General features: G+C 45.9%; 1 protein-coding gene and 1 pseudogene across 1 annotated transcript; one reads left to right on the top strand and one right to left on the bottom strand.

The window, feature by feature from the left end:
- Positions 1-2,812: 2,812 nt before the first annotated feature.
- On the bottom strand, positions 2,813-3,028 carry LOC115867995 (annotated as a pseudogene).
- A 1,197-nt stretch (positions 3,029-4,225) lies between these two features.
- On the top strand, positions 4,226-11,004 carry LOC101642045 (olfactory receptor 10AC1-like). The gene is made up of 3 exons (XM_030888641.1): positions 4,226-4,243; positions 4,520-4,544; positions 10,019-11,004. Exons 1-3 carry the CDS (start codon positions 4,226-4,228, stop codon positions 11,002-11,004), a joined length of 1,029 nt encoding a protein of 342 aa, XP_030744501.1.
- Positions 11,005-13,032: the final 2,028 nt, after the last annotated feature.

The raw sequence follows: 13,032 nt of genomic DNA, 5'->3' as shown, positions 1-13,032 counted from the left end.
GTGGAAGATTACAGGCCAGTGCGTGGAAAGTCTTGTGGATCCATTGGTGGTAGAAGCATTTCAGCACTGGTGTGGGTCTCCATGTGGCTCCTCCAGCTTCTGGGTTCTGGTTCCATCAGTGTAGCTTTGTGTATTTTGTCAACAGGAAGATGAAACAGAGTGTGGGTCTGGCCTTCAGTGAGCTATTTATTCTCTATGGCCTCCAAATGAGGTCACCAAGATGCGACCTGATTGACAGGCTAAACTCCACCCCTTCACTTTTAATAGTCTCAAATTGACACCAGATTATGTAACTACCACACTGACGGGAAAAGATCCATCTTTGTATTCATTGCAAAGAAAGATGACCCTAGAGAATGAGGAAATTATCTAACAATAACATTAATATCATATACAAGTAAAAATTTGCTGAATATCATTTAACAACATTTATAGCAGCATAATAGGGGGCTTCCAGAAATCCCAACCTGATTCAGAAGAAGACATGGAACCAGGGATATAATTGCTGACACTGGAAGGATTTTTGCTCAAAGCAGAGACTACCAGAAAGATGTTTACTTGTGCTTTATTGACTATGCAAAGACTTTCCAACTAGCCCTTGAAAAAGCAGAGGGGCAATGAAAAAGAGGAAGACTTGTGTTTGTGCACATTATTACCTCTGCATGTCTATCTAAATAAGACAGGCGGGATACACAAGCCAGAGGAGAAAACAATGGGACAATAGTTCCAGAGGAACATGGGAGAGGGGGGAGCCGGGCAAAGGAAGTGGGTGTTAACAAACCGAAGGACAAGTGATCTAAAATCGATGGCGAGGAGGGTGTAGAAGGTCTGGCGTGATCATGGGCAATGTAACCAAGAGGAATTACTGAAACCCAAATGAAGACTGAACATGAGAGTGGGACAAGAGGAAAGTCAAAGGAAATAGAGGAGAGAACTAGGAGGCAAAGGGCATTTATAGAGGTTTAAATATAGGCATGCACATATGTAAATATATTTATATATAACAGATCTATGTACATATATTTATACATTTAGTATTAAGGAAGCAGATGGACATTGGGCCACTACTCAAGTACTCCCTCAACACAACAACACTTTGTTCTAATAATCCGGCATTCTGAGCTGCGTACCTTTCTGATACAATTGCTGAAGACAAATCGGTGCATTAACAAATGTGATGAAGAAAGCTGATGGTGCCTGGCTATCAAAAGATATAGTGTCTGGGGTCTTAAAGGCTTAAAGGTAAACAAGTGGCCATCTAGCTGAGAAGCAACAAAACCCACATGGAAGAAGCACACCACCCTGTGTGATCATGAGGTGTCGACAGGATCGGGTATCAGGCATCAAAGACTCAGAACAAAAACTCATGTCAATGTGTATGGGGGTGGGGGGAGAGTGGAATGGAGACCCAAAGCCAATCTGTAGGCAATTGGACATTCCATTACAGAAGTGTTGTGGGGAGAAGATGGGCCATTCAGGGTGCAGTATAGCACCAATGAAATATACAGCTTTCCTCTGGTTCTTTAATGCTTCCTCACCCCCACTATCATTACCCAAATTCTACATACAAATCTGGCTATACCAGAGCAGGTACATGGGTACAGATAAAAGGGAATACAGGACAGATAAACTCCTCAGGACCAATATCGAGAGTAGCGATACCAGGAAAGTAAGGGGAAAGTGGGGGGAGAAATGGAGAACCAATCACAATGACCTATTATAACCCCCTCCCAGGGGGATGGACAACAGATATGGGGGCAAAGGGAGACATTGAACAGTGAAAAACATGGAAAAATAATAATAATTTATAAATTATCAAGGGTTCACAAGGAAGGGAGGGGAAAAATGAGGAGCTGATACCAAGGGCTCAAGTAGTAAGAGAATGTTTTGAAAATGATGATGGCAACAAATGTACAAATATGTTTGACATACAATGGATGGATGTAGGGATTGTGATAAGATTTGTACGAGCCCCCAATAAAATGATTTATTAAAAAAGTAAATGAGGAAGAACCTCCAGGAGATGGATTGACACCGTGGATGCAACCGTGGACTCAAGCATACGAACCAGTGGGAGGCTGGTGCAGAACCGTGGCAGTTCCTTGTTGCACGTAAGACTTCTAGTCCGAATCAAATCAATAGCCACCTAACAACACTGTTCTTTGCTCTGAAACATGCTTTCTCTGATAACAAGACAGCCACGCCCGCGTTCTTTTGATTTGTGTTAGCATCTTTTCTGTTCTTTTCTTTTCCCTTATTGAATGTGCATGGCCTTTTATTTGGAGTATTTAGATCATTTACAAGTCATGTGATTATTAGGTGGTTGGATTTAAACCTATCACTTTTTGATTGGCTTTCTTTTTTTCTATGTTCTCTTATCCCTTCTTTTGAAATAATTTTGTATTTATATAGTATCTTTTTATCCTACTGAAACTTATTTTCTTTCTAGCTCTATCCGTTGTGCTTTTTGCTGTTTACTTTAGAATCTATAGTATAAATATTCAATTTATCACATTCTTCGTGTGAATATTATACCAATTCACATATACCTTACAACAACATGTTTCTATTTCTCTCTCCCAGGCAAACTACTGATCATCTCTGCACCTTAGTGATGATAATAGTGCTTATACAACAGTGGTATTGTTTTTTTGTTTTTTTTACAGTAGTGGTATTGTGATGATCGAATAGGTTAATATTTCTCTGTTGGCTAGAACACTACATAAATATTTGCCAGGTAAACAAAAAAATGCTCATATAAAATGATTTCCAAGATGTATTTCTAAATGAAATAATACACATAGTATCATGGTGACATTGTTGCTATTTTGTAAATTAGAAAGAGCAACACATACATGTGCAAACTATCTGGTATATACTTATAATATCTCTGTATGGAAAAATAAGGACCTGTTGATAAAAGTCATTGTCTCTGGATGAGTTTAGAGGCAGGAACTTTTGGAGAGACAACCTTTGTGCCTTTTTAATTTTACTACACTTGATCTTAGCCAAAAGGCCGAGAAGCGATGTCTTTTTAATTTTAAATCAGGGATTTCATATTTTTAAGAATAACACTAACACCAACAATAGGAAACATGGTACCATGAAAAAATATACATCATTCAATAGTGACTGAAGCAGCAGGCTATCTTTCAAAATGATATAGTTCTCCCTGCAAATGGACAATGAGAACACAAAAAGTCTGTGTCCGTGGGCTTTGTTGCTTTACACTTTTGAGTAGTTTCCAGGGATGAGGAGGATAATTGAGGATGCTGGAGAAGGTATCTGCTCCCATCAACAGTGCCAGCCAATGCATCTGAGGCCATCCGTTTCCAGTCAACCCTTGAGCACAGGTGAAGACAGCAGTAACTCTCCTCTCTCCAGAGAGTTGACGACCAACCTGCTCGGGCTGGCTCATCCCTCCTGGATTCAAGTTTGCCCCAACTCTTGTTGCAAGCAACTTCTTCAGCACTTCAGGGAGGTTGTTTAGTGTCCCCTTGGCCCAGAAGTTTCAGACCCTCTTAGGATATCCAAATTCAGATTTCCCAAGTCCTGCTGGCCTCACTCTCCTGAGACCACTGTGTTCCTTTGACACCACAGCGCGGAGAGAAGATCGCTAATGAGACTCCAGAGCTTTAGACCCAGCCATATCTTCTAAGTGGGTCCTGAGAAACCTATTATTGAAAGTCACTGGGGATAGAAGAGGAAGCGAGGTATGATAGAGTCCTTCTGGTCCTCATTTCCTACAAAATCCTCTACAATTTGCCCTGCAACTTTATTATTTTTCTTTACAGAGGAGTTGATATTTGCTCTGGGCCTTGAAGAATGACTATATTTCCAGGTGGGGAAAGGATATTCTGTTTTTGGAGACTTGTGTATCATGGCAGGGAGAAGTGGGGATCATGGACCATTCATACTGTGGAGCTCGTGAGGAAGCAGTGGGGAAGCGGGTGTTGGAGGGGAGACCAGAAAGCACAGTGTGTTCATATATGAATCCCAGTCAGTTCCTTTTCAACCTGGACTTGATCGCTTGCTCTCTCTCAGAAGTCATTGCCAAGACTTACCTTTCCTCCAGGACAGGAGGGTGGGCAGTGGGCTTTGCCTACCAAAATGCTGGGAGTGGAAGAGGGCTGGGATTTAGTGCCTGGTGGCTTTCAATCTGGATAGTGCCGTTCGCTGACTGTTGAGTGTCCTTTCTCCTCCAGAGAGGGCCAGTGAAGCAGCCATGGAAAATGGTTCCCAGGTACTGATTCCAAAGTTCCTGCTAGAATCCAACCAAAACTCCTATGAGGAATTTGGGAAGAAACTCTATGAGGATGAAATCCTAGGGCCAGAAACCTGGCAGGATGCTTGGATCTGATGGAAAAAATGAACAGAGTCATCCTCTTCTCTTCCCTCCTCTTTTCTGTTTCTTCTTCTTGCTTCTACACACTCTCTGCCTCCTCTTCCTGCTTTCACCCTCTTTCTTCTTTTCTCACCCTCTCAGTTTTCTCACTCCCCCCTCTCTCTTTTTCTGTAGAGCAACCTAAAGCCTGCTCAGTCACGTGAGCCGGGGGTGCAATCTCAAAAGGCGCATGCCTTCCGTGTAAACTTGTCTGTCACTGGATCCTGGTCAGATACACCTCTACCTGCTCCTGGTTTTATGTCTCACCCTGGTTCTGCACCCCTCTCCATGTGTGCCCCAGAATCTGCTCCTTTCTCTTTCCTTCAGTCCCCTTCGACTTTTCCTTCATTTGAGTGGGGGAAAGACAAATTGACAAGAGAGATACAGAAAAGGGAGAGGTAAGAGCACAGACTTTGAAATCATTTGAGGACAAATCCTTGTTACTGGAGAAGCTCTGAGACCTTTCACAAGCCAATCTCTCTCGGCCTCTGTTTTAATACTAATAGTATTAATGCCACTTCCCAGTGATCTTACAAAGGTTAGATGATACTGTGCATGCAGAATGCTCAGAAATGCATTGCACGTTGTCAGGGATCAATAAATGGCACAGTAATAGTGATCATAGTGGTGGTAGTGGTTGCTATCTTCCTCCCATCCGTGTTCAGAGGCACCATGAGGATGTTGGCAATGAAGGGTTTTATGATTGAATTGTGTCTCCAAAAAACATGCGTTATAAATCCTAACCTCCACGCCTGTGGTCATAATCCCATTTGGGCATGGGTTGCCTTTGTTGTGTGTTCGTGGGACTGGCTTAGTGTAGCGTGTGTCTTCAGTCAATTCTTACAAAATGTAAATGTAAAAGGAGAATGGGAAGCAGAGATGGGGGCAGAGAGATGCCACGCCACATGAAGATTTCCCAGGAGCAGAAGCTCAAAGTGTCAAAGATCTTCTTTCCTCCAGAGAGAAACCTTTCTCTAAGTGCCGGCAGCCTGAATTCAGACCTGGAGCCGTCTAAACTGTGAGACAATAGATGCACTTGTTAAGTAAGGCCACCCCTTCATGGTATTTCCGATACATATAGCAGTTCTAGACAGCTAAGACAAAAGGTAAGTTGGAAGCACTGTCAATCTCTATGGGCAATTGTCCAGGGCCTCAGAGGAAGAGGTAGGGGTAAGGAATGGGTTGGGAAACATAAAGACACCCCAGGCCTTGGAATCAGAAAGACTATTACAGGAAGCACTGGTCTATTGCATGCCTCTACCTCCCAGACCCATGCATTCGTCTCCTTCTCCGGTATCCCCTGACTACGCAATCGCTCCAGATAATATGCTACCCAGAGATGCCAGTTGGGATAGAACTTAATGGGTAGATGGGAGGCAGGGGGGAAAGAGAGTAACTAAGCCTACCTTGCTGTTTTGGCATTTTTCACTCAATCGTGCTTCCTGTACGTAGGGACCACTATGTCAGATGCTTTCCATACATCATTACTATCAACCATTGAGACAATCTTAGGGGACTGCCTATGCTGCTGCTGCTGGAGCAGGTTTGAAACTCCCTCTAAGCTCACACAGTGGATAAGTCAAAGAGCTGAGAGTTAGGCCCAGGTGTGTGTGAATCCCAAGTCCCTGTTTGTTTCACTGCACCCTACGGGCTCCAAGAGCATCAACAGCAAAATGTGCCCCTGCTCTCAGATGACTGGAAAACCATCAAGGAGTACAGATGGGAAATCAGAGACCCAGAGAGAAAATATGACCCAGACAACATCACATGCATATCAGAGGCCGCCAAGACTAGAAATCAAACCCAACTCCAGCTCTCCAACTTGCCTGTGATGTGAGGCTACCCCAGAATTGATTGAGGAGGCCGAATGCACTATAACACTGGCGCACACATGTGAAAATGGACATGGACACTACATAAGTCCATTGTTAAAGCTCCACAGAATTTTGGTATGTGCTTTGGCACTTCTGTGATCTCTAGAATGATAGCAACTAAATTATGCCTAAGGGCCGTGGTGGTTCCATTGCCTTCCGTGCAGAAAATCCTAGACCTAATCCTCAGTCAATGCACCTCAGGTGTGGCCACCCCCTCTCAGTGAAGGCTGTGTGTCACTCTCATGCTGAGAGGGTTTTAGTTTTCTACACTAGGACGATCTGAAGATCATCCGTGTGAACCCTATGGATCACAAGGGTTCAAGTCACAACCGGTCACTGGGATGGTTTGGGACCAGGCAGGGCTTTGGTCCAATGTGCTTAATGTCTCCATGAGCTGAGTCTGAGTTGAAGGCAACTAATAACCAACAATCATGTTGTTGTCTAATCTATTAGCTGACTTCATATTGAACTAATTGCTCCTAGCTTCCCTACGGGCCTTTGAAACATCACAATAGCTCTTCTAAAATTAACACTTTGCCTGGGAATAAAAGCAAAACCACAGCACAAGTTTTGATAGAACTATAAAAGATCAGAACTGGAAGAAATCTTAAAGGTCATCTGATCCAACAGTCTCATTTTACAAGTGAGGAAACTGAGTCTCTAATACATAGTGGTGAGCTCACCATCACACAGTAGATGCTGGAAGATGGATTTTGTGGTTTTTAATGCAGTGGTGGTCGATCCATGTGTTATAAAAAATGACCCCCATGCATTCCCAGCCCCCAGGGAGGAGAGGAGGTCTTAGCCAAATATTAAGAAACCATGAAGATCATCAGGTTTGGTGGACATTGGTGGACAGTAGTCATGGTAGGTATGTAAGTGCTTTGGACTAGTGATTTGACCTAGACAGGGAAGACTTCTTAAGGAAGGTGAGCTTGAGTTGGGTTTCGAAGAAGCAATGCTTTAGGGAGTAGAGTGTATGAAGAAGAAAATAAGGAGAATAATCTGAGAGTCGAATGAGTCCGAGAGGATGGAGACAATGGACCTGTGATGGCTGGCTGGGGAGATTTGTCTGATTCTAGTAGTTTTGGGAAAGGCTATTGACCCCAAAGAGAGCTGATTGTATGTCCCAATTGAGGCTGATGATAACATTTATGATAAATGCCAAGGGTCATTTTGGGAAGAGGCCACCAGAAGTCAGGGCATTTGATTGTAGTCGAGAGAGAAAAAGAGTGAGGTTTCTGGATCTCTGCAGTTTGGAGATCAGAAACTCAGGTTAGGGACACTAATAGAGATACTGAGAAGAGACACAAATTTGCGATAAGTGAGGCTTTCTGAGCCCAGTCCTTCAGATACAATCTTCCATAAACGACAGAGATAAATATGATTCTGATCTTTTCTTCCAGGAAACCAAGTTTAGTGTAGTTGCTATACCAATCACGGAAGAAGAGGCTGACATCAAACAGACATGGGAGACAAGAGTCTTTACCTAGGCATGGCACCTGAGTTCAGCCTTAAAGGATGAGTAGCTACTGTGGAGCTGTCAGGAAATGGGGGTATCACATCCAGGGTTGGAGTCAGCCACTCCAGCTGAAGTATGTGCTCCACATGAGATGATTCTGGAAAGGTAGAAGATAATCATCATGAGGGACCTTGGATTTCATGCTAAAGAATTTGGACTTCATTCTAAAGGTAAAGAAGGAATATTTAGCTCCTCAAGAAGTTATGCATTGAGTGATCATGAGCCTTCATTTCATCTCTGGGTCTGTTTGAAGATAAGGCAAAGTGAGTAGGGAGTCAAGCAAATACTTGAACAGAAGTGCCCGTTGCACTATTGCAGCCGGGAGATGGAAACAAGCCAAGAGTTCATCAACAAATGAATGGATAAACTAAATGTTGTCTCTATCTATACCATGTCTTTATTACGAAATAAAGTTCTGATACATATTATGACATGTGAAATGTTAAGCTAAAGGAATCAGACACAAAAGGACAAATCCTGTATGATTCCATTTATGTGAACTATCTAGAACAGGCAAAGGTGTAGAGGCAGAAAGTAGATGGGAGGTGACCCAGGGGCTGGGGAGATGGCACTGAAGTTATCACTAATGTGTATTGAGTTTGCGTTTGTGATGGTGAAAAGTTTGGGAAGTAAATAGTGGTGAAGGTTGGGGGAGAATAAGGGAAATTTAAGCTAAAAAAGTTTAGAAAGGTCATTCCAGTTGGTGGTTAAGAAAGAGAAACTGGGAGGAGGTGGGCAGGATGCAGGAGGACGAAGTCGAATCTGTTGGAATCATGGAGAAATGAGAACACCAGGGTCAGTGCCAGTGAGGAGAAGAAGGACAAACACTCGTGGGATATGAGGCATATGTAATGGGACATAATGCCCAGTGTGCTTGGAGGCAAGGGAGAAGCAACTAAGCCAGGGACTTCCTGGTCTCTAACTTTGCCACTGGGCTAACTCCATTCACAGAAAGAGAGCTGTTGGGTTAGAAACCCCGAATTCTGTTTGGACAGGTTGAACTGAACATTGGTGGAATGCGTTGGTGGAAATGTTCAGGAAGCTGTTGGGTGCATGGGTCTTGAGCGAAGAGGAAAGAAACGCAGCACAAAGATGTTCAAGTGCCCTGCTGCTGATCAATGGTTGGCGAGTGAAACCCAGAGTGGCTCTGTGGGAGAAAGACCGAGTTATCTGATCCTGTAATGATGGCCTTGGAAACCCTATGTGGTATTTCTACTCCGTCACGTGGGGGTCATCATTAGTCGGAGCTGATTCAATGACGCCTAACAGGAAGCTAACGAGGAGCTGAATGTGGAGATTGATTTAGGCACGCTCCGCACCTTAGGTCATGCAAGTGGATGCTGCCACTCATGAAGATAACTCTTCATCATTGGGTGGCCATTCTCCATGGAGAGAGGTGGACCATCTTCGCTGGTATGCTTCCCCCCCTAATTGTCACCCTATCACTGGATAAGAGAGAGATGACAGGTCCAGGATGACCATGAAGTAGATCAGAAGCCAGCTGAGAGGATGAAATGGAAAGAAATCAATAAAACCCAAAGCAAAGGCTGGGGAGGATGAGATGAGCCAGACCGGTGATCTGTCTGCAGAGAGCTCCCCTAGGAGGGCAGGTGTACAATCCCCTTCACTCTCCAGGTTTTGTTTGCAGGACCCACCATCTCTCGCCATCAGCACAGCTGGTCCGCTGATCTTCAGCCCCTCATCCTCATCCTCATCAACTCAGAAGCAGGATGTCTGAGCCTCTAGGTATGGATGCTATAGGACAGAGAATGCCAGAGAGAAGTGACATTTGAGTGGACAGGGCTGGGAAGGTGACATGTGGGGGCCTGGAAGCAGATAGGGCTGGGAGGACACAGGAAGAGTGAGCAGTGGGTAGGCCACCTGGATTTCTGGAGGGCGTGGATGATGGAAAGTTCTAGATTGGGTGAGTAGCGAAGCAGGGAAAACAAGAGAGGGATCAGAGCAGCCGGCCGTAGTGTTCCTGGATCTTGGAAAAATAAGGAACTCACTAAGACGACCCGTTTTTCCGGGTCTCATAAGTCTTCCACCTTTGACAAGGGATACATAGGTCACTCTTCTCTCACTTGTTTGGGGGCGGGGGGGAGGGGGCAAGACTGAGTGTCCCTTCCTGGCAGGTTTTGGCTTTGGTAGATTTTACTGTATTTTGTCCAAGGGCCATGTCTCTGTGACTGTCCTCTCCTGCCCGTGCTCCTCTCCCCGCCCCAACTCTCCCCGCAGATGCCAACACGAGCTATTGGCCCGAGTGGAACTGGACAAGCCCGCAGGAATTCATCATCCTGGGTTTCTCAGGGTGGCCCCAGGGCCTCCGGGTGCTCTTGTTTGCCTTCCTTCTCCCTGTCTATCTGGCCACACTGGCAGGAAACCTGCTCATCCTGGCCCTGGCCGTCGTGGACCCTGCCCTGCATACCCCCATGTACTTCTTCCTGGGTGCACTGTCAGCCGTCGAGGTGGCCTACACCCTGGTGCTGACCCCCCGCATGCTGGCTGGCTTCCTCCTACCTCCAGGGGGCCAGGCTGTGGCTGCCTCCACTTGTGCTGCCCAGATGGGCCTCTTCGTGGCCCTGGGGGGCTCCGAGTGCCTGCTGTTAGCAGCCATGGCCTTGGACCGCTACCTGGCCATCTGTCGGCCTCTCTACTATCCTCAGCTCATGACCTCTGGGCTCTGCTGGTGCCTGCTGGCCTCCTGCTGTGCTGGCGGCTCTGTCCTGGCCTTAGGCCTCACCACTGCCATATTCCAGCTGCCTTTCTGCCAAGGCGGACTGGTCAACCACGTCTTCTGTGACCTGCCGGCAGTGCTGGTGCTGGCCTGTGGGAACCGAGACCTGCAGGAAAATGTGCTCCTGGCCGCCTGCCTGCTGCTGCTGGTGCTGCCTCTGGCCTTGATCCTGCTATCCTACACCAGAGTGTTGGTGGTCATCCTGGGTGTGGGTGGGGCTGCAGGACGCCGCAAGGCCTTCAACACTGTGGCGTCCCATCTGACGGTTGCCGTGCTCCACTACGGCTGCGCCACGGCCATGTACGCCCGTCCGCTCCGCAGCCGTTCCCTGGAGGAGGACAAGCTGGTCTCGCTCATCTACATCAACCTCACGCCTCTACTCTACCCAGCTATCTACACGCTGAGGAACCGCGACATGCAGGGTGCCCTGCAGCGCATGGTCTGCCCGAGGGCACCAGGCAGCACCCAGCAAGCTGAGCTCACCTGACATCACACAGCAGATGATGTCTGTCCTAAGAGGTCCCCTACCAATGGAAATCTCTCCATCACAGAGCCACTCGTGCCTCCCCAAGGCCTACTGGGCATCAATATCAGGGTGGCACGTTGTGTGGTTAAGCTGCCATCACGTGGAGGCAAACTCACGGCAACCTTATGTCAACATAACCAAATATTGCCTGGCCGTGTGGCGTCTTCACCATCGCCAGCATATTTGAGTCCATCTTTGTGGCTATTGTCCTAATCCAGCTCACCAAGGGCCCTCTATCTCACCAAACATGCTGTCCTGCTCTCGTGACTGGTCCCTCCAGATGGCCGGTTCAAGGGAACTGGACAATGTTCTGTTTTGATACATAAGGTTTTCACTGATTACTATTTGGAAGTAGGTCATCAGGCTTTTCTTCCTCATCTGTTAGCCCGGAAGGTCCATTGAACTCTCCACCATGGGTGACTCTGATGGTATACGAGATACTGGTAGTATAGGTTCCAGGACACAGCAACATGCAAGGTGGCCACCACAGTACTACAGATCGGCCTGTGGGTGGTGGATGGCATACCCAACCACACCCCTGGCCATTGAGTCGACTCTGACTTACAGTGGCCCCAGTGACGTAGCAGAACTGCTCCATTGGGTTTCTAAGACAGAAAGCCTTATGGGAGCAGACAACGTCATCTTTCTCGGTTGGAACTACTGGTAGGTTTGAGCCACCAAGACCGTGGTGAGCAGCCCAACACAGCCCAATATGATGCAAGGGCTCCTCGAGAGGTGTACGAGGACCTCTAAAGTCACACTCCTAACGTCACACTCCAGCTTAGTTCTTTGACTCCTGCTGATATATTTGAACCGAATATTTCTATGTTGTTGAGGGAACTGGCTTGGACTTGGTAGGGTGTTTAGCATCACCTCTGGTGTCTACCGACCAAACACCACTATCTCTTGTGAAAATAATAAATGTCGTCAGGCATTGCCAAATATCCTCCAAGGAGAAAAAGCACTCTTGGTTGAGAACCACTGCTCTAACCTACAGCCATATGGTATCTTGAACAGAGAACTTAGTTCTGATGTACAAGAAGTTGATCGCAGCATCAGTTGTAATAGACAAAACCAAACGACCTTAGTGTTCATCAATAGAGACTAGAGTTAAGCAACCTGTGGCACACTCATGCAACGAAACACTACACGTCTATGAAAAATAATTAACTCGTGCTACTGGCAAAAATGTTGGGCAGTGAAGATGTAATATTGAGTATAAACATAAAGATAGAAAGAATTTATCCAGTATGGTTTCATTTAAATAAAGGCTCATGACCAACCATGCTATGGGGTTAGTAGAACAGTAACAGTTACCTGGGGAAAAGGATTTAGATTGGAAGAGGGCAAAAGGAAAAGTGTTTGAACACTGGGAAGGTTCTAGGTCCTTGATTCAGGTGGCCATGACATAGTGAGATGCTGTTGTTAAGTGCCTTCAAATCGGTTTCAACTCATAGTGGCTCCAGGTAACAGAGAGGAGCTACACCACAGGACTTTCTAGGCTGTAATCTTTACAGGACGGTGCCTTGGTGGTGCAGGGATGAAGTGTTTGGCTGTTAAAGCAAAAGTTGGCAGTTCAAGCCCACCAGCACCACCTTGGGGGAAAGACGAGGCCATCGGTTTCCATAAAGATGGGAAACCCTTCAGAGCAGCTTCAGTCTCTTCTACAGCACTGCTGTTTGTTGGAATCACCTCCATGGGTTTGAGTTCAGTTTCATCTTTATAGGAGTTGATCCCTTGGAGTTACTGGATGTGCAAAATATTCTCATGATGCACATGCATGATGTGCACTTTATTGCATGTAAAATAAGCCGCAAGTAATGCACGCTAGTCACAGAATAAAACAAACTTCTATATGTTTTCATGCGATTGCTCATGCTGCTTAGTCTCTCTCAAAAGTCCCTTGAATTGTTTCAGGATCTGTCCAAACACCATCATCTCTGTGAAGCCCTCAGGTGTACCCACCTCCTCCCCCTTCATTAAAAAAAA

The sequence above is a fragment of the Echinops telfairi genome, unplaced genomic scaffold (genome assembly GCF_000313985.2).
Source record: "Echinops telfairi isolate 266 unplaced genomic scaffold, ASM31398v2 ScPeMD7_5;HRSCAF=22, whole genome shotgun sequence".
Lineage (NCBI taxonomy): Eukaryota > Metazoa > Chordata > Mammalia > Afrosoricida > Tenrecidae > Echinops > Echinops telfairi.
This window is presented reverse-complemented; position numbering and strand designations above follow the sequence as displayed.

Excerpts from the sequence above, each read along its gene's own strand:
- LOC101642045 (XM_030888641.1), top strand. Across the intron at positions 4,545-10,018 it reads CCTAAAGCCTGCTCAGTCAC|ATGCCAACACGAGCTATTGG; the intron begins GTGAGCCGGGGG and ends CTCTCCCCGCAG.